This window comes from Pipistrellus kuhlii, unplaced genomic scaffold (genome assembly GCF_014108245.1).
Source record: "Pipistrellus kuhlii isolate mPipKuh1 unplaced genomic scaffold, mPipKuh1.p scaffold_m20_p_3, whole genome shotgun sequence".
NCBI classification, from domain to species: domain Eukaryota; kingdom Metazoa; phylum Chordata; class Mammalia; order Chiroptera; family Vespertilionidae; genus Pipistrellus; species Pipistrellus kuhlii.
In genome coordinates, this window is record NW_023425529.1 from 87,802,018 (window position 1) to 87,825,741 (window position 23,724).

Sequence of the window (23,724 nt, forward strand, 5' to 3'; positions counted from 1 at the left end):
CAGGTTGGGGCTGACAGCCTTTATGCATTCCCTCCTCACACAGACCATGACTGCCCAGGAGACCGTGGCAGCTGGAGGTGCTCAGCGTAAAGCCACTGGTTGCTACTCTCTTCATCTATGCTCCTGCTTGTTCTAATAGCGGTGCTGATGGACCTCGCCACACCAGGGTGGCAAAACGAGCAATAAACACCAGCTGCTCAGCCAGCATCCGGCTGAGCAATGTCGACAGGCACCTCATGTGTGCCCCACATCGTCAGACCTGGGAGGAATCTACTGGAAGGCAGTGTTGGAGGAGAACGTCCAGGCACATGGAACTATGAAGACAAGGCATATTCAGGACTATTGGAATAGTCCTCCCACTCCCACTCCCTGGGGGTTGGGGGGTGGTGGGGGGGGAGAAGGTGCTTTTGAAAAATAGGTAACCTGTGCATTTAAAAATCTATTATAAGTCGTGGTCCTAGAAATTGACCAGGGAATTCCAAAATGATAAGATCCCATATCTTTGCTCTTTGTGCCGCCCACACAACAAACAAGGCCTTGCAAGTAGCAGGTGTGTCATCCACACCCACACACAGGCTCCATCTGCTGATGCACCTCCTGGGTCAGGCGAGCTGTGAGAAACCCGTCCAGGAGTGCAGCCAGGAGCGTGCCCAGAGCCACACAGCGGCGGTGCAGCCACAGTGCCTGGAGGACAGGGCTGGCTGCCCGCCCCGCTCTCCGGGTCCCTGGCCCCGCAGTGCTGTGCAGAGAACACCGCGCTGCTCCCCTTTGGTGCTCTTTTCCCAAATGAAAGGTATAGAGATGACCTCCCCCAAATAAGCCTTTTAAAACTTTAATGTTTACTTGTTTAAAAAATTTTTTTTTTCCTCTTCCAAGATCCGCTTTATAGCAAGCTATAAAAACCCGGGCCTGTCCTGAGTACACATATACAAAGGCAGTACTACTAACTCCTACAAATGTGCAAAGGCTTTTGTGTACCATTTATGCCAGCCAGGTCCTGGCCAAGAACCTGGAAAGAGGGGGACAGACCCCAGAGAGCGGGCCAACCCTGGCAGCACCCCCAGAGGCCCAGGCGAGGCTGAGTCACATCTGAGTCTGAACTGCCCACTCTCTTGCTAAGAGGGCCTGTGGGGTGGGCAGAGGCCAGGAGAGTCACTGAGCCCCTGTCTTCCTGGGGTAGGACTAGGTGCCCCCCAGGGCAGGGGATGAATGGAGGCTGTGGTGGGCAAAATCATGGTTCCCCAAATATGCCCACGCCCTAACCTCTGGAACCTGTAACTATGTTAGGTTCCATGCGAAGGGGAATTAAGGTTGCTAATCAACTGACCTTACAAATAGGGAGAGGGTGCTAGGTGGGCCAAAGGTAATCATAGGGGTCTTTAAAAAGTGGAAGAGGGCCCTGGCCACTATGGATCAGTTGGTTGAGTGTCGTCCCAGGCACTAAGAAGTGACCAGCTCGGTTCCCCATCAAGACACATGGCCAGGTTGTGGGCTTGATCCTCAGAGGGGGGCGTGCAGGAGGCAGCTGAACAATGTTTCTTTCTCATGAATGTTTCTTTCTCTCCCTCTATTTCTCTGAAATTAATAAACACACACACACACTCACACACACATACATCTTTTTTTTTTTTTCTTAAGTGAAAGAGGGAAGTGAGAGAGAAGTGAAAAGGCTTTGAAATGGACCTGGTCGTGAGCCAAGGTTTATGGGAGGGTGGCCTCTAAAATCTGGAAGATGCCAGGGAATTCTCCCCTGGAGCCTCCAGAAGGAACCCAGCCTTGACTTCAGCTCACTAGACCTGCATCAGAACTCTGCCCTCAAGAACTGAAAAAGAAGTCTTGTTTTAAGCTACTGTGCTTGTGGAGATTTGCTACAGCAGCAGTAAGAAACGAATACAGGGGCAGGGCATCGGAGGTCAAGCTTGCCCTGCCAGACCTCAGCCCCTCTTGCAGGGGGAAGACCAATGAAGACATCCTCTGGGCCTGGGCCTGCATGGGAGGCAGGCTGAATCCTAAAGACTCAGGAGGCACCCTTCTGGTCCCATCGGCCTGTGGACAGAGAAGGGTCAGGATTTGAACTGCAGGGGTTGTGGGGAAATTTGGAGGGGGGCTTCGATGTTAGCTCTGCCCCCAGATTGCCATGTGACTCCCCAGCTCCCTTCCAGGCCCCATATTTTCCTTCTTTCTTTTCTGGTTGCCTTCAGTTCCACAGACTTGCTGAGCCAGGTTCATCATAGCACTGGGCGAAGGAGTCAAGGTAGGTAAGGCTCAGACTCTGGCCCTCGGCACTCAGACAGGCTATGAGGAGGACAGTTCTGAGGCAGACTGGAAAGGGCCCCATGGGCAGGAGGTATTAAAAACACTTTTCTTTAAAAAAAAAAAAAAACTTTTAAATTTATTTTTTTAAAAAGGAGAGAGAGAAAAACATTGATGTGAGAATGAAACATTGATTGGCTGCGGCTGCCTCCTACACACCTCCCACTGGGGATCCATCCTGGAACCTGGGTATGTGCCCTGACCAGGGATTGAACTGGCAAATCTTAGGTATATAGGTCGATGCCTAGCCAACTGAGCTTCTCTGGCCAGGGCAACAACTTTTAAACTTATTCTTCCAAGTTCCATAATAAGAAAGACATTTTACATCAAACACACACACACACACACACACACTCATATGTATTTTACATATATGTTGGTATAATGTATATGTGAAAGTACATGTATAAAATGAATACAAAAACTTTATAAAAAAAAAAAAAAGTATTTTCACTAAACCATACTTACCCATACCTTTTGCAATATATTTGGACATTTTTCTTTCTATTCTGCTTTAAAAAAAAAAAAATGCTGATCTCACCCACTAATTGGACTCCACAGCCCATTTAATAGTGCACATTTTTAAAACTTAGTAAGGAGTGTGGTGTCTCCTACCTATATTTGTGAGCTACAACGCAGCAGTGAAACCCTGTGCATGTAGGTGTGCCAACAGAGCTCAGTCCCCATCAGGGGACAACACAAAGCTCTTTAAGATCAGGATTTGCTTCAGAAAAACACTCTAAAACCCGCTTAACTTTTCCTCAAAAGAAAATGAAAAAATTGAATTTGAAATTTAAAAAAAAACAATACATAACAACTATATAATGTATATTCTCAAAGATTAAAAACAAAACAAAACTAATTCATTGTTTGAAGTCAATGACTGAAACTCCAGTGTGGTGGGAATAGCCCTAACCCAGGGACTGACCTGGGTCCCCTCCCAGCTTGTCATTTTATTAGCTCTGTCCATTGTGTGCAGGTCACTGTGGCTGTTTTCTCATATATAAAATGGAAGAAATAATACCAACTTAAATTTCTCAGAGCTAATTATGGAAAAGTTCTTCAGGAAAATCTGAAGTGCTATACAAGTGAGCACAATGAATTCTTCTCAGAATGTCTGTGCTGTTAGTATTTTCATTTATGTGAGGTCCCATGGCCAAGCAGGACATTTTTAAAGTAAAATTATGTGAAAGCATAATGATTATTCTCTCCCAGAATATCTGGGTGGTTAGAACTTCTACTACTTTTCAATCACATACACAGTGTGTCTGATCGTTTTCAAATTGAAATTAAGCTGCTACTCAAATCTCATCAGATTTATATAAGTGAGAGAACCAGTGGAGGAAAATCTGTTATGATAATGCCCCAACCCATTTGCATTTTCTTAAATAGATGCAGAGAGAAAAGCAACCAAATGAAGAGAAGCAAAAGGAAAGAGATGCGTTTCATTAACAGAGAAGAGCTAGAATCCAACCACTCAACCATAGCACTCCCCCTCCCCCCAAATATTCCTCCTTTCAATTATAATTTTTTGGAGAAGACATTATTACATTTATATAGCCCTGAAAGTCTTGGGCTTGGAGAGGGACAGGCTGACTTCACGTGTGGGGAACTCAACACGTCAAGTTCAAGGTCTTCCTAACTAAACTGGAGACACTGACAGTATTAAAAACTTTGGAGATGCCATAAAAACTCTTTTGGTCAGTTTTCTTACTTTATAGTCACAACTTATATGGTACAATCATAATTTCAATGAAATCTTCTAACTTTTAGAAAAGTTTGGGCTGGAGCCAATTTCTCCTCCTGCCGATGAGACTGAGGAAGAAAGCCAGCCGCCTCTCTCTGCTGCTGACACTTTCCCTCACTGCCCACATAGCCCGGCAAAGGGGTCTTAGGTCGTTCACACTAAGATGAAGAGAAGATTTCATGGATTACTGTCAGATTTAACTAGCATGATGTAAATAAAACCATTTGTTTAGGTTAAAAGAAAACTATAAAAGTAAGAAGTTATTAAAGGAAATTTTAATTTATCAGACATTTAGTAATGAAGTGAAATAGCTAAATGGATTATGTCAGCAGTTTTGTGGGTTTATACAAGCAGTGATGATAGTGGTGATACTGATTTTCCGGTGTACTCCGAATTAGAAGAACGTCCACATAGTGCTCACGTGGGAGCTGTGCCCGTTACACAGCTGGCAACCACTAACGTCTAATAGTGTGTTCATCATCCCTACACTGTCGATGCAGCCCTGATTCTTTTTCTTTTTCTTAGAACCCTGCCAGACTACAAATCTTTACCTTTTCAAAAGGTGTGTCTATGGTACTCCTCTATGGCTACTATTATTAATTTAATATCTTTTAGTATTAGTGCTATTGATTAAATTAGTCTTATAATTTTTTCAATGAACTTACAAAATGGAGCACTTTATATGTCCTATACTAAAGTCCTATGGAATACAATTAGTGCATTTGTATTTAGCCTTTGTCTAACCAGATTGTGCAGGAGTTTTGAGATACTGGTACTTGTAACTTTATGCTAATGTTTTTGGACTACGCAGGACAGCAGGGATGATAAATATGAGACACAATGGCTATTACTCTTCCTCTCAATCTAATAACAAACGTCAATCATTAGTCATGGCACTCTTGTACTTAGCTGGAATTTATCCTCAATGCCAATTTCAACATAGTATTTATTCTACAGTCTGTTAATCCCTTCCTATATCCATTGAGCAAATATCACTGAATTCTTACTGTATGAGGCACTCTCCCAGGGAGGCACATTGCAGATTAAAGGCATTTAAAGAGGTATGGACCTTGCCCTCTTGGGGCTGAGGTTACCAATTGATTTTACATCCACAGTAATGTTGCTGGGCAGATCTGCTTTGTTGTACAGTTTAAATGGAAATAATTCTAAATAGCTGTTTCTCCCCTATTACCAAAAGGACTGAAGAAGGTGGGTTCTGTACGCCCTTACCTACTGGCTCCATAAAGCCATGAGGTCTGTTGAACAGTATAGAAATTAAAGATGAAAAGAGTTGAACATTATTTGTAGAGAGAGAGAGGAAGAGGAAGAGAGGGGGGGGGCAGAGTGATCTTTTACTTATTTAAGTATTTTATTTGCAAGTCATAATATGATAAACCTATAGGAGGTCATTTATGAGAATTTTAGTATTAATGAATTTTACCCCACTCCCCTAGAAGGACAGAGATAAAGTGTTGTGTTTTTTTTCCTTTACAAGTGTTAGAAAATGTATAACCTACTGTGTGAAACTAGAGAAAGAGACAGATGTCTGCGTATATACCCTTTTCCACTGCTATCAAACTTCCTGTCTGCTTTCTCCCTGAGCTGCATCTCTGAACATCTCTCCTTAATTCTGCACCTTCTCCGCCCTACCTGGCTTCCTTTCTGTCCCTGCCCTTCCCACCTGTAGAGAGGCTCATTCCCTTGGCAAAGATCCCTATCTACTTCCTCATATTTTTAAGCGGGGTGATTGCATTCCAAGGTCCCAGGTTTGGTTTCCTGACCAAGGACACATAACTCAGTTTACATTTCATCACAATCAGGGAACCTGCTGGAGGCAACCAGTTTTTGTGTCTCTCTCACATCACAGATGTTTCTCTCTTTTTAAATCTTTCTCTCTCCCCCGCCCTCCCTTCTACTCTCACTCTAAAGATCAATAGAAAAAATAACCTTGGGTGAGGATTTAAAACAAAAAGATATCACTGCCAATATCATACAATTGTTCTACTGACTCCCAAGACTAATCCTGAATCTGCTAATTACATACCATGCTCTGGTAAAATATTGTCTAATTGTCTTATTTCAAAAATTCAAAAATATTTCAACCAAAATGTAATTCTATGTACTGCCGCCAATGCAAGGATGTGTATGTAGGCTACTGAAATGTATTGGTTGGTTGTTTTTCCATGCTTTTTATTTTGCTTTTGTGCCTAAGGTGCCTACTAATTTTGCTGTATGTTCCCTAGGGCCTCATTAAAAAAAAAAAAAAAATTCCCTACCAAGAAAGAACAATTTAACAGGCCTCTTCCTTATACTCCTTCAGAGATCCATTTCTACCATCAATTTTTATTTCTTTTTTACTTCTTCCCTCTGAATATTACTTTTTAAAAATTCTCTAAGGAAAAATAGTTCCATAAAGATTATAACTGAAAAATGACTAATTTTTACCTTTTGCCCTTATTTGCCCTATATAATGGCACATGCCAACTCTTATATCATTACTAAAGGCCCGATGCATGAAGATTCATGCAAGAATGGATCTTCCTACCCCTGGCTGCCAGCACTTCCTTCACTCTGGCCCAGAGCCCCTTTCTGCCTTCCCATGCTGACCAGAGGCCCTGAGCCACTGGGGCTGAAGACAATGTAAGCATCCTGCCCCAGCTGCTCAGTGCCTTTGTATGCATATTAACCCAACAGGTTGATTTGCATACAAAGGCACAAATTAACCCAAAAGAGTGGGTTATTTTGCATACTCATTCCTGATTGGCTGGTGGGTGTTGCAAAGGTATGGTTGATTTGCATCTTTCTCTTTTATTAGTGTAGATACTTATTTAAGGAACATGAACTCATACAACTTCATCAACTGGAACCAATTTTGTAGCATTCAAGAGACAATTAGGAACATTACATTTATAAATTTAGTAGAAAGAACAACATTTTACAATTTTAACATCTAAGAGCATGTAGTTGTGTTAAAGGACAAAAAGCTTTTGTATTATAGTTTGGGTTTTGCAGTAATTAAGAGATAGAACTAAAATTTTGTCATTAATTTATTCATCCAGTATCCAGCCAGTTGGGATACTATTTTGTGAACAAAACAGGAATCTCTCTCTTCAGGGAGCATATAATTGACTGACCAATCTATGAAAATTCTAATTGAAATGAACACTCAAGAAATGCATTAAAAATGCATTCTAGCCCAGTGGTTGAGCATTAACCCATGAACCAAGAGGTCACTGGTTCGATTCCTGGTCAGGGCACAGGCCTGGGTTGCAGCCTCAATCCCCAATATGGGGCGTGCAGGAGGCAGCAATCAATGATTCTATTTCATCCCTGATGTTATTCTCTCTCCCTCTCCCTTCCCATCAAAAATCAACAAAAAATATATTTTTAAAATGCATTCTAAAAAGTTCTACCTTTTCCCCAAGCCTTTTCTTTCCCACTCCTTAGGAAAGCTCCCTTTCCAATGGGTCAGGGTAGGTTTATAACTTCTGAGAAGCTATAAAAAACAAAATGTAGAAAATGGAAGGCTTACCATTAATAAATATGTAGATTGTAGATTCTGTTAGCTTGTTCTTTGAAGTAGAAGATAGATACTTGCAGCTGTAGAAGCCAGTGTCGTTTGCCTCGGCTGTGGTCAAGGTCAAAGTGCTGCAGAACTGCTTGCCACCCTTTCCACAGGCATATTTAGTTATGTTCAGCCTTTTGCTTTCCTTACTCACTGTTTCAGGCAAAGACCATGAGTGGTCTGCTTTCCCCCTGCAATCACAGATAAGAAAATAAAACACAATTAGGGCTGTGGCCAGCTCCGCGGAACCCGTCTCGTTAGGCAGCACTATTCTGAGGTCCTTTCTTAAGGGTAGTCATCTCTCTCTTTATAGAAAAGCAAGGCATTTGGAAAACCTTTTCAACAACTCAGATTATAATGCAAAAATGTTTAGGGCATCCCTTCCCCTTTTGCCTTTGAATGAGTGAGTCTCTTCGGGAGGTAAATTACCTCCATGTGAAGCAGTACACAAGTGGTTTGCACTTTGCAAATCACAAGAGACCACTGAAGTCTCTACTTTTCTACTCTGAGAGGTGGCATTTCTACTTTGCATTAGGAAGGGCAGCAAGATTATCCCCCAACTGACAGTCACTTACCTGCATTTGATAGATAGCTTCTTGCCTACTTGTATGACGTGCTGGGTGTCATTTAAACTCAGTTCAGGACTTTTTAAATTTGAACCTGAAGTAGATCCTGGAAAATAAAATTTTGAAATGTATTATTTGTAAATTGCCCTCTCATCTTTTTTTAAAGTCATATCTTTCCATAAAGGTGACTATTCATCTCTAACTTAACTTTCATATGCAGGAAGGTACACGTAATACAAAGTGCTCTTAATTCACTACTTTTTTCTAGTCCAAGTCAGACTTGTGAATATTATATATCCTTTTATACAAAACCAGAGGCCCAGTGCATGAAATTCATACTGGGGTTGGGGAGGGAAGAGGGGGCTGTGTCCCCCAGCCCAGCTTGCACCCTCTCCAATCTGGGACACCTCAAGGAATGTACGACTGCCCATTTAGGCCCATGGGAAGTCGGACATCCCTCTCATAATCTAGGACTACTGGCTCTCAATCGCTCGTCTGCCTGCCTGATTGCCCTTTAACCACTCCCAAGCCAGCCTGGTCACCTTAACTGTCCTCTCCTGCTAGGCTTGTTGACCCTAACTGCCCTCTCATGCAGGCCTGGTCACTCCTAACTGCCCTCCCCTGTTAGCCTGGTCACCCTTAACTGCCCTCCCCTGCCAGCCTGGTCTCCACCCCTCCCCCCCACTTGCCCTCCCTACAGGCCTGGTTTCCCCCAACTCCTCTCCCCTGCAGGCCTGGGTGTCCCCCCCCAACCCAACTGCCCTTCCCTGCAGACTTGGTTCCCCACAACTGCCCTCCTCTGTCAGCCTAGACACCCCGAAATGCCCTCCCCTGCAGGCTTGGTCCTCCCCAACTGCCCTCCACTGCCGGCCATCTTGTGTCCACATGGGGCAGCCATCTTCGACCACATGGCGGTGGCCATCTTGTGTTGGAGTGACAGTCAAATTGCATATTACTATTTTATTAGATAGGATGATTTAAATAATATCCAAAAGCCCATTAATTTAGAACATTAATAGATTTATGCATGGTTCAAAATGCAATTACATTAAAACCACAAAAGTGTGAACAAACAGGGGCCACATACTATGCCTGAGGAGGCCTGCATGGCAGCCTTACATACTTAGAAACCTAAAGTAATCACAGAGGATGGTCTGCACATCAAAGTTCCTAACTAAAAGTGGTCATGGTGGGTCAAGTCCTAGGCCTGTAGCTTCCTTGACAAAGGTCAATCTTAACCTTAAGTGAACCTTTGAAACATCAGAGTAGCCTCCTTTTCCAGACCCTTCAGGGCATGATCACTGGCACCAGAACAGGAGACCACAGAACCCCTCATTGTTATCTTGTTCCCCAAATACCATCTCAAGCCCGGTTAATGTTAAAAGTATACTGTACACACCAATGTAACAGGAGTATGTATCTCCATTTGACTTTTTATCCAGCCCCAGAGATTTCCCTGCTTTGCTTTCTCCCACCCCTTAATCTACCACTAGTGGATTTCATGTAGCCTCCTTATGTCTCCTCTTTTGATGGTAACATATAAAATAAGCTACAAAACTTCCATTCTCTGGAGCATTTTTTAATCGGTTGAGATTTTGCTTCCTGGCAGTTGTCAATTTTGCTCAAATAAACTTATAAAAATTCTTTATAGGTTGGGATATTTCTTATGTCAACAGTAGTAATTAATTAAAAACTCTCAGGATGAAATGTCAATGTCATCCAAAATATAGTTCTAATACCAGTGTGGGTCAACTGTATATATGGCCTTGTTTTTTTTCCTGAATACAAAGCATACAAATTTTCCTGGGTTCTAAACAGACCTTAGCCATTAGTTAAGCCATAATATTTTGGGCAAGTCATCTTCCTTTTGAACTATTTTCCTCATTTGGAAAACTAATTCTAGAACCAAAATCAGTTTTAGATGTCATTTGGTTTGTCTTAATACTAATCTCTAAATTCTCTCAGTCACTGAGCAGAAAAAACAAACTGTTCACTCCTACGTGACATTTGACAAGCACTTCTCATAAGGATTGTTGTAAGACAATAAAATAAACCGCAAATGTGCCTTTTAATCTCTACATCTCTACACCACACAATAATAATATCCATCCCATTGACTGGCTGCGTGAGCCCGGACAAGTCACTCCTCTCCCCACAACTCAGTTCTCTTATCTGGAAAATGAGAGCCTGGACCGGGTAACCTTGGCTCTGACTCCTTTACCAACAGTCCCTGTTCCAGGGCTACTTGAGCCACATATACTACGGAGATTGATTCTCTCCTGAAGCTCTCATTGACTAGTCAGATGGAGCTCAGTAGATTAATTACTTTTTTCAGATCAGTGAATATATTCTCAGGTGAGGATAAAAAAAAGGAAAGTTCAGAAGAAATATGAAGAAAGGGAAAACAATGCCACAGTCAGCAGTCTTCTAGAGGAGCAGTTACAGAGGGGGAAGATTCTCACATGCATCGCTCCAAGACCAGGCCAATGTGGCTGAGCTGATGGCTATGTGCTGGAGAGCAAAGAGCTGGAGTTTTATCTGAGGACAATCAGGGCCCAGAAAGGCAAATAAATTGTCCTTCCTCTTACCTTAGCTCACATAATAAAGGTATTTATTGCTCTAAAAGAAGAAGAAGAAAAAATCTCCCCACCTCCTTCTCCTCTGCTCCCCACTCCCCCTCCTCACCTTCCTTCTCCTCTTCCAGCTGAGGCAGCGCAAGGTCTAGTAAAAGCCCTGGATTAGCAGGGATAAGGGTTGGGGAGGGAATGAAGATACTCTGGGAGGGAGGGAAGTTAGGTAGAGCCAATCTTAGGGAATATTTTTTACTTTAAAAAATAGATTTATACAGTGGCTTTCAAGGTGGAAGATTGAGCTGGACAGTCCTCCAGGTTTTAATGTTAGATCTCAGGTCTGAGAGATGAGCTCTACATGTCAAATTCCACATTTAAGTCTAGCAGTGCTCTCTAGTGTTCCTCTTGGGTCTTAATATCTAAAAAAATAAAAAATGAAATCTAGATTATTCAGTTAAAGGTCTGCAGAGCTGCATTTGAAGTTTAATTTCTCCATTCACTCACCATATGGCTTTTGTCATTACTGAATTTGTTGCTCCTTGTATCCTCCCGTGTAAGACTGGGGAACCACGCCCTTTCTCACAGGTGTTGTGTGTGGACTCAGTGCCAGTGGCGTAGCGTGGGCTTTCGTCGCCTGGGGCCGACCGGAAATTTGCCGCCCCCCATTTAAAAACGTCTGCGAAAATTTCTATTGCACCACCTGCTTCACCTGCCCCCCTTTCCGCACCCGCGTGGTCTGCTTGGCTTGAATCAGCGCGGGCGCGATTTGCAGTTTTACATATACCTATATTTTTTTAAATTTAAATATCATGGTGATTGCCGCCGCCCCTTTTGATACGCCTCCCGGGGCCATGGCGGCACCCCCCTCGCTACGCCACTGCTCAGTGCTGTGTCAGCGAGGGGCTGGCCACGTTGCCTGGCATAGCAGCTACAGGACCTGCTACCCCCTCCACTTGTCAGGGAATAGTGTGCTGGACATGTATTTGCAAAGATATTAAAGAAACATTTTCTGCTTTTCTGGTGTTGCTGATAATATAAATTAATATTCGTAAAGTAACTCTTACATATAACAGGTTATGGTATAAAATTACTACTAGGTAAAAAAAGGTTCAATATTAACTAAGTTAAATTAAAATCACTGACTTATATGGATACAGTTGGTCTACCACATACCCCCACAGAACAAGTCAATCCATCCAGGCACCTCAGGAAAGCCTCTGTACTTCGCTCAGATGTCTGGGTTTCCTGAGGCAATGTCTAGCCCAAAATCAGTGATGCGTGGGCACGCTAGGCATTTCTAAAGCCACGGCCAGTGTTTGCTAATACCTGTCCTGAGAAATGTCTAGGCCAGAATGATTTCTGCCCTTCTTTAGGGCAGGCAATGCTGGGGATTTGGTGGAGCAATTGTTCATGTGCTGGAAAAGACCCAGCAACACTTCCTGTGGAAAATTCTGGCATTGATTGCAGGTAAGCACTGTGGCTTGTGTGGTGCTGAGGAGTTTTTTCATCCTAGGAGAAGCCACGGGGAAAGGCTCCCTTTTCATGGTAGGTACGGGCCATTCCCACTGCCTGCAGCTTTGGTTCCCAAACCGAATGAATCTTTCTTTATCATCAGCAATCCTGATCCTAATCAGAGAGAACCTTTGAACTTAAAGGATCACCCAAATGCCAGCAGAGAGAAGATCCCATGAAGAATATGCCACCTGCACACTCCTCTCTTCACTCCCGTTCCATCCTCCAACCGAAGAAGACAATACAGCTGAGTGATTAAATAAGACATTGAGACAAAAAGAGGTATTGGAAAGAGTACAAGGAAAAGGCTAAGAAAAATATTTTGCTATATAACTTATCCCCACTGACATCAATTAACTTTGCACTTGGAATGAGGAAGCCAGGTAAAAGAAGTTCATTAAAACAAAGGAAAGGAGAAGTATAAGGAAACTCTATTTCCAAGGAACTGGACCCCGAGTACATCGCTATTCCTCAGAGAACAGGAAACTAGTTTCATAAAGATCAATGGAAGGGCAAGATAACTAATACTAACAAGAAAACTAATACTAGTAAAGTAAAAAAGTGAAATATTTATTCTTCAAATTTTTTGAAATGACATTATGCCTTAAAATATTTATTCAAGGCAGTTTAACATCCACATAGCTGTATGAATAATGAATATTTAACTAACATGTTTTGGACTACCTACTGCATGTCAGATATGTTCTCCATTTCAGAAGTGATATATATAAAAATATAAATATGTCCACATATGGGAATATCTTCACACCATGCACAACTTAGTTTGATCTTTCTAATAAGTAGCTTGGAATCACACTGCTCGTTCAGAAACAAACCCACAAGATACCTCATTTCCGAGGGTGGAGTGCTAAAATTTAACAATGACTCCCCCATTGTGAAGCTCAGATGGGGATCAAAACAGATTGGCATGGTAACCTAGAAGTCTGCCTTACAAGAATTATTGCCCTCTCAGTGAACTAGGTGGTCTGTGAACTATTGTTTTCTTCTAAGTAAACTACAATATAATTATGAGGGCCAAAGAAATCTCTTTATATCAGGAAAATTATTAAATAAATAAAAAGCACAATGCAGAACATAGAAATATTCTTTATCTCATACTTCTTAATTAGAAAAAACTAGTAAGCAGTGTGGGCTAATAATATTAAAAAAGCAATATGTGTCCTTGGACTTAGGTGAACACTGACATTGTGTTATCCTAGTCTGAATATTATTTTCATTGTTTGTTCTGTATTATCTAGTAGGTAAGAAAGAGACTAGAACTTCATGACCCTTTAATAAAGCTGTGATTAAAAAAACAAAACAAAAAAAAACTTGACTAAAGTAATCACAGAGTTAAGTTGAAGGCCTAGAATATCAAGCTATTTCAAACTTTGTTGGCACATATGAACCCACTGATGTTAGATTTTATGTTAGTTATTTTTCTGGCTCAAAGCTTCAGAAGGCTGATTTCAGAGAAATAATTTTTCCCTCATGATCAATAACATCACTATATATGTATTAAAAGCTTTATAAACATACTGCAAAAAAAAAAAAAATCACCGTTCTCCCAAATCACAATCTTTTTATGAATTTAGTTTAATGTTAATTTTAAATCACTTCTAATTGTATATTTTTAATTTTAACTGAATTCTATATAACAAATTTTATTTAAATTGGAATTTTAACAAATCAAGTCCCATTGAAAATTATATTGTGAGAGCTCTGTTCCCTTTTATAGTAAAATTATTGATTTCAATTTATTTGTTTTTAATATGAAGCTCTTTACATTAGTTTTATTTCAAGTGAGATACATCTGTCTTTGATTTCACAGACCTTGTTTCAAATAGTGCATAATCCTATGTGATAAATGATCTCTTCAGCTAAATATAAATCCCCAAGTATCATGTTTCTAAAATTTGATTTTAAGATCATGAGCCTCTACCAAGGTTGTGTGAGGTTAATTAAGCATAATTCATAATAAAAGATATTCTTTCCTCAAGATATAGCTTATTAAAAGCTTAAGTCTCACATTAAATCTCCTAAAATATATTTGGTTGCTGACAAGTGGGGGGAAAAAAGTTAAGAATGCAATTGCAGTTAAACCAAATTTCCAGAAACTACCAACATTTTGTTTGAAATTCTAATTTCTGTAAGGCTCTAGCACTTAATAAAAAGTTACATCTTGGTCTTGATCTCTGAGTCATGCCACATGAAAGTATTTATCAGGAAATATGGAGTGCACATTATATAACTGAATAAACTAATTAGCAAGAGGGCCTTCTGTATGTGCATTTTGCTTTTGCTTCTGGGATGATGGAGCAAGAGTCCAAGGCTCATGTTCCGTCTACCAAGAGACTAAATCAAAGATGGGAAAACCAAGGGAATCTGTACGGCAGCATTATAACTTGAGTGCCACAATTAGCCATCGCATCAGTTTTAAAAATGTTATTTTTCTCCCTAAAAAACTGGCCTTAAATCAAGGAAGTACTTAAACAAATGAAAGAATGTTTACATAGATACAAGCACTTACAGGTACCTACTTACCCATATGCACACTTTTCTCTTATTGAAAACGTCGTTTGCTTTAGGTCTGGTGGAGAGGTGGACATAGAAATGAAAGAGGTTTTTGGTGTGTGTGTCTTAGTCACATTCTTTATTCTTTCAGACATAGAAAAAGCTTCTAGTGTGTGCTTTAGAAATTGATTGTATTGGACAATGGCACTTTTAGATGAGCAAATATAGCATATTATGTTAGGGTGACTGTGTCATTGACCTTAGAGTCATCCAAGGACCATGTTTAGGTTGCTTCTGTTCAGCAACAACCCAGATGAGGCAAAAGTTGGTTACAGTTGTTCATATGGAAAATAATACAATAATTAATAAATAATAATACAACAATAAGTGTTGTGTTTCATGTACTCACACTGTAAACCTAGTTTTCTCCCAACCTATTCACTTAATTTGTAGAAAGTTGCTAATCCCAGGGATTTGCTATTTTCCCAGACATCTTTACATTATGTTATATTCACCATTTACCATATGGACCCACAAAAAGAACTCACTGGCTTTTTGTTTTGTAGTGCTTGCTATTGTAAGTGATTCCCTAATTATTAGATTTGAAAGTGTCTGGTCTCCATGTCTTAACATAAAACTTAAATGTAATCGTTTGTATAGCTTTATGTTCTAAATTCAAGTGTAAAAAAAGTGATAAAACTTATTTTCAGTGTTTAATTTCAGGAGCTAGCAGGTACCACTACCCTATAGATATGTTCATTTAAATAATTCGGCTGTGGGTTGTTTTAAAGCTGCTTTACAATTCATGTTTTAATTGTTGGTTGTCCCATGCATAGCTGTGCAGCACATGACACAAAGGACAATCCACAATGAGCCTCTGCAGTGGGCAACATCTAAAATAGTCAAAACTTGAACAGTATTCAGTCCATCCAGGCATGGGCTATTGACTTTACTCATTTTCCTTAAGCTTTATAAAAGTTATTTAAAAGAAAAAAATTCTGTGTGGTTTGAGATGTTAACCATGAGAAAAGTACTCTAATCACATTGACATTCCTACTACCACTGTTTAAGAGGGGGCACGTCTTCAGTGTACCTCTCTGTTTTTCACTTGACACTGGCTTCTCGGAGGGTCATGGTTTAACAGGGCACATTCATTTATCAACAGAACTGTCACCAGGCTACCATCAGGGGTCTAGCCTCCCAATGACCTGTCCCATGCACAGCTCCTTTTCATGTGACATCAGAGTTAATTAAGGTCAGTCAGTGAGAAATCTCCTGCTTGCCAAGGAGTTACCTTTTCCCCAGAAATGCTCTCCTCCTACACTACTGTCCTTTCACTGAGCAGGTTGAGAAACCACCTCTGTAGAGCTGCCTAACAACATGTCTTTTCAGTTACCAGAAGATGTCATGGACGTTATCTGAGCTGTCTGGAGCAGGGGTTAAGATCTGGTGGACAGGGCATGGGACACAGCTCAGCAAGTATTCAAGAGAGAAGTCTGGTAGACCTTCATCTGATTACAAAAGGGAGATGAACAGAACAAATGGTCTTTGTTCCCTAAAAATGTTGGGAGGATGGTTTCTTCTGTCAGGCAGGGCTCAGACACGTCTCCATTTCCCTATCAACAGCAGGAAATGCACTGCATTTGAGGCATGCTCTCCACTGGTCTACATTTAGAGGACTGTGGGAGGCTGGGCCTGATGGCATTGGGTACAGAATGAATCCTATCACTAGCAGTGTTATGCTCTTTATTGTTCATGTTGGTTTCAGGCCAGAATATGTTAACTTTCAGGTTATGAACACCAGAAAGAGATTGCTTAGTAGAGATGCAATTTCAATAAACACATGCAATATACCTGTATGCAAGACTGTGACAGAGTGCTTATTGCTGAAAGAGCATTCAGACAGATGTGCATTAAGAATAGCAGTAATATCATTAAAATGCTTGAACTTACAATTATTCATTTGGAAGCATCAGATTATATGTATGCAACCCATGATTTAAAGGAAAATTTTCTTTGCTCTACAAGGCCCTGGGATTACAGTTTGTTCTACCACCCATTATTTTACCAAGTACTCTGGGTCCATTACTGTTCAATGCTAAAGTTCTAGGTGTCTATGGAGATGATGACAGCAGGTTTCTGAATTTCATGGACATATTATCTGTATGAGCCCCTGTGGGTTCCCTTAGGAAGGAAAGCATCAGAGAGGATCTGAGAAATCAACTCAATATAAAAGCTTGCCATATAATGGTTAAAGTATATAAACTAGAATTGGAATTGTTAAACTTAGCTTAGCCACTGCCTATAATCTGTCATGCAACACAGATAACCTTCAGATTCACACAACCTTTTCTAGGGTAAAATTATGGAACTGTATGTTGTGATGCTATTAATTAACCAGGAAAAAAATGCATCATGATAATTTTTGAATCCAAAGTAATGCCTTTAAAATTTGTATAATAAAATGAAGAAGAATAGGCAGGCAGGCAAGCATGTGCCTTAACAGTATAGCTATTCATGCCCAGTGTTTGGTCTGTTAATATATTCTTCAACTTTATAATCAATTACAAATAATGAGATGATGCCATCTATTTTGCATATAAAAATAGCGTAGAAATAAAAGGAAATAAAAAAGCTGATGAAGTTCTGACATTACTTTTTTTAAAAAATATATTTTTATTTATTTCAGAGAGAAGGGGAGAGGGAAAGAGAGATAGAAAGATCAATGATGAGAGAGAATCATTCATCAGCTGCCTCCAGCACACCCCACACTGGGGGTCGAGTGGGCACGTGCCCCGACTGGGAATCGAATCATGACCCCCTGGTTCATAGATTAAACCACTGAGCCACGCTGGCTGGGCCTGACATTAATTTTAAGTTTACTTGGACAGTTTATAAAATTTTAACTATATAGAAAACATTTTTCTTGAGTACTTTAGACAGTCTATAAAGATAGTGCTTTATAAATTCACTCACTAAGAGGAAAGTTGAGATATCTGTCTTTATAACCAATAATATACACAAAACCCTCTGACCCTTGAGATTTAAATGGCCAAGAATGTGCAATAAAGTGATTCATCATGAGGAAATTGAATTTTTGAAAGCTACGCTAGCATACTTTCTAAGGCTCATTAAACATTATCCTTGACATTGTGTTTCAATATTGTCAAAATCAGTTTTCTTCTACATTAAATTATTTGAAATATAATTGCTTTTCACTGAGCATACTTTGGAGACTAAGCCTGCTTAGACAATGAGATGAGTGTGTTGACTTAACTATTCCTTTTTAAAAATTCTGGATTCCTTCAGTTTCCATGTTATCATACAACTCGCCAAATTTACTTAGTAAATATTTGTAATAGCTGTTCCTTCTTAAGTTTTTACAAACTTTTTTTAAAAAAAAATCTCATCTCAGGTGAAATTAATGTTATCGAGTTTTGCTGAGAGTTGTGGTTCTGGAAGGGAAAATAACCTATTAAAAACAGTGTGCTTTCACCAGCCTCCATCATCTTTAAAATAAATAAATAAATAAATAAATAAATAAATAAATAAATATCTCATCTTTAAAAAGAATAATTTAAAAATGTTTTTCATTCATTTCATTATGTGAATGAAGACCTTCCTGACAAACATCACAGGAAACTTTCTAGTAATTTGCACCCTAAACCTGGAGAACATTGTTTTTAATTCTTGGGACATTTTACTGCATACACTTTCATTAATCTATCTAGAACTTTGTTTCTAGAATTAGTCTTTTTTATATCATCCAAGACACTACATCTCTGATGAAAAGCAAAACACAACACCAATTTCTGTTACCAGTTGGCCATCAACCTAACAGGCCTTAAAATAACATATGAATCAGCTCATTCTGGGGACAAGGCCAGCACAAATAGAAGTTACATAAAGCCAGAAGGAAGACGTCTGTGGATATGCAGTAAGGTCCCTACTATCAGCTCTGTCCCCACAACTTAAACTACTCAACCCTCTGAAAGAGGCCCATGGCTCCAGGAATCTGGGAATTCCTCCCTCATTTGTCTATTACATTCCCATAAGACCACTTCCTCTTACTCCCTCACCTTTTGATTTCTCCAATTTTAGCCTCAGTATTTATTCTCCCATTTAATATTTTAAGCATATACTAAGAGGAACATATAATAAGAAGAAAAGATTGCTTTCTTTAAGTTTCTAACTTAGACTGAATAATAGATAAGTAAAAACTATATGTAGGTATATGTAATTTCCTACTTATAAACTCCTTTTTATACAAATATGAGAGGCCCAGTGCACAACAATTCGTGCACTTGCAGAGAAGTCCCTCAGCCTGGCCTGCGCCCTCTCACAGTGTGGAATTCCTCAGAAGATGTCTTTCTGATGTCTTAGGCCTGCTTCCCGAAGCTGTAGTCTGGCCTCCCTCTGTGGGAGGTGACCAGGCAGAAGATCAGGGATAGCATCGCCTCCATCACCCCACCTACTGCTGCCACTGGCCTCCCTCTGTGGGAGACATCCAGACAGTCTGATCAGGGGATGGTGCCAGCCACCTCCCATCACCCCTTCGCTGATGCTGGTCACCACCTGCCCATCACCATTCCCCCCCTCTGCCTGCTGGCACATGCTTTGGCTGGCCTGGTGCCACCTACTTGCCAGCCCCACCCCACGCCAACTGGTCAGTCCACCGTTCAGTCAATTTGCATATTATGCCTTTTTTATCTATACTAATAAAAGGGTAATATGCTAATTAGACAGGGAGACCTTCCGGGAGACCTTCCAGATATCCTTCCAGACAAAGCCATGGTGTCAGGGCCAAGGCAGAGGAAGTTAGGGACGATCAGGCCAACAAGGGAGGGCAGTTAGGGATGAGCAGATCGGCAGGCAGAGTTGTTAGGGGCAATCAGGCAGGCAGGCAGGTGAGTGATTAGGAGCCAGGGTCCCAGATTGTGAGATGGATGTCCAGCTGCTAGTTAAGGTCCAATCGCACAGGGATTGGGCCTTAACCAGCAGTCAGACATCCCCCAAGTGGTCCCAGATTGGAGAGGATGCAGGCCAGGCTAAGGGACACCCCCCATGCATGAATTTCATGCACAGGGTCACTAGTATAGGATAAAATTACATTATATTTGTATGTTATCACAGGGAAGTACCAGCTGTGGAGGTAGCTAACACAGCCCAGGGAGTGAGGAACTTCTCTCAGAAGAATGATTTTGAAGGTAAGGTTTAAAGGAGTGCATGTGTGCTTCCAAAAAGGGAAACACCAGTGAGTCTTTCTCCTTCAAATTTTCAAACCTGCTAAAACTCATCTTTACTTTTTAAGTAATTGTTACAAACTGCCTTTCAAAGTTTCTGGATGCTACAACTCTGCTTTCCTTGACCTCTTTGCTGAGAAGAGAAAGGCCTATTGTCTTCATATATAAATAAATATCTGACTTCACTTGCCACTAAAAGAAAAAATCCAAAAGTTAACATTTTCTAGAATATATGCCCAGGTCACATTGTGAAATCACAGAAGAGGCTTGGGATGAAGACATGGCAATGAGGGTCATAAAAGAGGACGGTGGGATGTGATCCATTAGCCAGGACTCAACTTGTTCTCCCTTTTCACTCCTACTCCTAGCCCAAACCTTCTTATTCAAGATGGAAAAACAATGGCAACAACAGTTACAATACCTAGTATCTTTAGGCTGTGTTGGTGTACCTAAAAATTAAAGTTCTCCATAAACTGTCCCTCTTCTGTGCTGTTTGGAAACCTTGAACAGCAAGAGTATAGCAGCAGGAGGACCCATTAAAAGAAATATCTCCTGGGAACCATTTCTTTGGTGGCTGGGCAGATTAGATCCTCATTCAGAAGCCTGAGTCCAGATTCAATTCAGGAGAACATGGCAAGCTCAACTAAGGATAAGAAAGGTGGCCCAAATGGAAGGAACAGAACATTTTAGATGTGTGGGGAGAATTATCACCAACTCTTGTACAGATATCTGCCAACCTCCTTCACCTACATGACTCACACACAGTTTCTTAGAAGAAGAGCTAATGTGGAACCATGACTCCTCCAAAGGTCTCTGTGACTTAGCGGGGTAGTTAGGATATAGTTTTAGTCAGTTTAATCAGCACTTATTGAGTGACTACTATGTCCTAGGCACTGTACTGTATTTACAGCTGGAAAATGGCTCAAAGGCCTTGCAGCCCTGAGCAGCCTCCTAGGACATGAGTCATCTAGAAATTGATTATATGAATCCAATCTAACATATTAGATGACTTATATAGGAGAATATATAAGTCAACAAATAGAGATCACCTTAAATACAAGGCATTCATGCTAAATTCCTGAATGCTAAATGACTTTATGTGACAAACACTTTGCATAGGGTATTTTTCATTTATGAGTTTTGAGAACAGGGAATGGGGGAGTGAATGGTAGAACCACTTCTCATCTGTGTGTTAACAATGTGTGTCAAATATCCCCTAACACTTAAGAAGTTATAGGGATAGGGAATAATAATTTAGGAATAAATAGGGGAATTACTCAATCCCTGAGGCCCCCCACACCCTAGTTTTAGCAGAATTTCCTATGGAGAAGATTTCAAAGCTATAAATATTTCCAAATAACAACAGAGGACAAAAATCCAATCCAGCAGTTGACATTAAGTGGAAAAGAGAGTTAAACAGTGTTTTCCAAAAAGAAAACAATACCATTAATCATAGTCCAAATGCTGTAACAAGGGTTTACATGGCCTTTTAAAATTGTTTGTTTGCAATCTCCTCTAATAGATCCCTGCCTTCCCTCTGTTTACATATATTTTTGGTGTCTCTAATGCCAATTTAGAAAAAGAAAACAAACATAAAAATCAAACAGTCTATATCTCACTCCTTATAATTTTCATCCAATGAGTATATCTATTTGACCACTCCACTGTTTTTTTGTTTTGTTTTGTTTTGTTTTGTTTTGTTTTTTGTTTTTGTTTTTTAATGAAAGAATCCTCAATAGATGGCAGGATAGGATTTTTCTTAGTTTGGGATAAATGTGGCTAAATTCTGGTATGGAAATGAGTCCCTCTAAGTAGATCAAGCAAAAAGAAAATGCTTTTTTCTCTTGACTTCTTGCAGGTTTGAATTCCTGAAAGGAATAATCTAAGGAAGAGCAAGAGACCCAAGGAGCAACAACAGGGCAAGAAATGTTTCCATTTCTGATAATAGTAGAAGGGCTGCCAATTAAACAGGGAAATCAAGGCTGTGGCTGTGTCCATCCCAGACAGAAAGTAATGCCTCCAGGAAAATGAACAGTGTCTTTTTCTCAGACATAATAGCTTGTTATTCTAAACCAGGAAAACCAAAGTGGCTTTATTTCTTAGATTTTTAACATTCAAGGTACAGTATGTTGGGTAGATGTTGGTTTTGATTTGATTTGATTTTTAAAATAATCCTCAACCAAGGATATGTTTATTGATGAGAGAGAGAGAGAGAGAGAGAAAGAGAGAGAGAGAGAGAGAGAGAGAGGGAGAGAGAGAGAGAGAGAGACGTCATCAGCTGCTTCTCACACTCCACCTGGGAATCCCACCCTTACTCTAGGTATGCACCCTGATGGCACCCTTTTATGATTCCATATATATTTTGGGAGGATTTGTTCTAGATCTGTGAATATGCCATTGCTAATTTAATAGGGATTGCATTGAATCTATAGATAGCTTTGGGACATTTATTTCTAGGTATCTTAATATTTTTGTTGGAATGGTAAATGGGATTATTTGTTTAGTTTCTCTTTTTGAAAATTCAGTATTGTTGTTTAGAAATGCTATTGATTTTGGGGGTATTAATATTATGTCCTGTTACATTGCCAAATTCATTTATTAAATCTAGTAGTTTTTTGGTGAAGTCTTTTGGGTTTTTCTATGTACAATTTCATGTCACTTGTAAATAATGAAAGTTTTACTTCCTCCTTTCCAATTTGGATGTTTTTTGTGTTTTCTTCTTATCTGAAAGCTATGGCTAGCACTTCCAGTGCTATGTTGAATAAGAGTGGTAAAAACTGACATCCCAGTCTTATTCTTGTTCTTAGGAGGAATTATTTTAGTTTTTGTCCATTGAGTATGATGTTGGCCAAAGGCTTGTCATATATGTCATTTATTATGTTGAGGTATGATCCATCTACTCCCACTTTGCTGAGTTTTTATAAAAAATGGGTATTGGATTTTGTCAAGTGCTTTTTCTGCATCTTATTGGTATGATCATTTGATTTTTAGTCTTTCAATTTGCTTATTTATTAATTTGTGAATATTGTACCAGCCTTGCATCCCTGGAATAAATACCACTTCATCATGGTGTATGACCTTTTAAATATATAGCTGGATCCGATTTGCTAATATTTTGTTGAGGTTTTTAGTTTCTATGTTCATCAGGGATATTGGCCTCTAATTCTCTTTCTTTGTAGTGTCTTTATCTGGTTTTGGAATTAAGATAATGTTGGTCTTATAAAAAGAGGTTGTAAGAGTTCCTTCTTCTTGGATTTTTTGGAATAGTTTGGAGGAGGATAGGTAAAGATCCTTCATTTTGAATGTTTGGTAAAGATCCCCTGTGATTCTGTCTGGACCAGGGCTTTTGTTTGCTGGGGGGGAAAAGGGGAGAGCTTCTGTTTCATCAATTGTTATTGGCCTATTCAGGTTTTCTGATTCTTCCTGATTCATTTTGAAAGATTGTATTTTTCTAGGAATTTGTCCATTTCAACCACATTGTCTGCTTATTGGTATATAGTTGCTCATAGTATTTCTTTACAATTCTTTGTATTTCTATGATGTCAGTTGTTACTTTACCACTTTCGTTTCTGATTTTAATTATTTGGGTCCTCTCACTTTGTTTCTTAATGAGTCTGGCTAAAGGTTCTTCAATCTTGTTTATGTTTTCAAAGTACCAGCTCTTGGTTTCATTGATCTTTTATATTTTTTTGAC

General features: G+C 40.0%; 1 protein-coding gene across 3 annotated transcripts in view; it reads right to left on the reverse strand.

The window, feature by feature from the left end:
- FLT1 (fms related receptor tyrosine kinase 1) overlaps positions 1–23,724 on the reverse strand; it is a 192,028-nt gene that overhangs the window by 154,442 nt on the left and 13,862 nt on the right. For all 3 annotated transcript variants that reach the window (XM_036456250.2, XM_045588476.1, XM_036456252.2), the window contains exons 2-3: positions 8,201–8,297; positions 7,593–7,816 (exon numbers count right to left, since the gene is read on the reverse strand). In XM_036456250.2, coding sequence (XP_036312143.1) covers positions 7,593–7,816; positions 8,201–8,297 — 321 coding nt within the window. The remainder of the gene's footprint in view (positions 1–7,592; positions 7,817–8,200; positions 8,298–23,724) is intronic.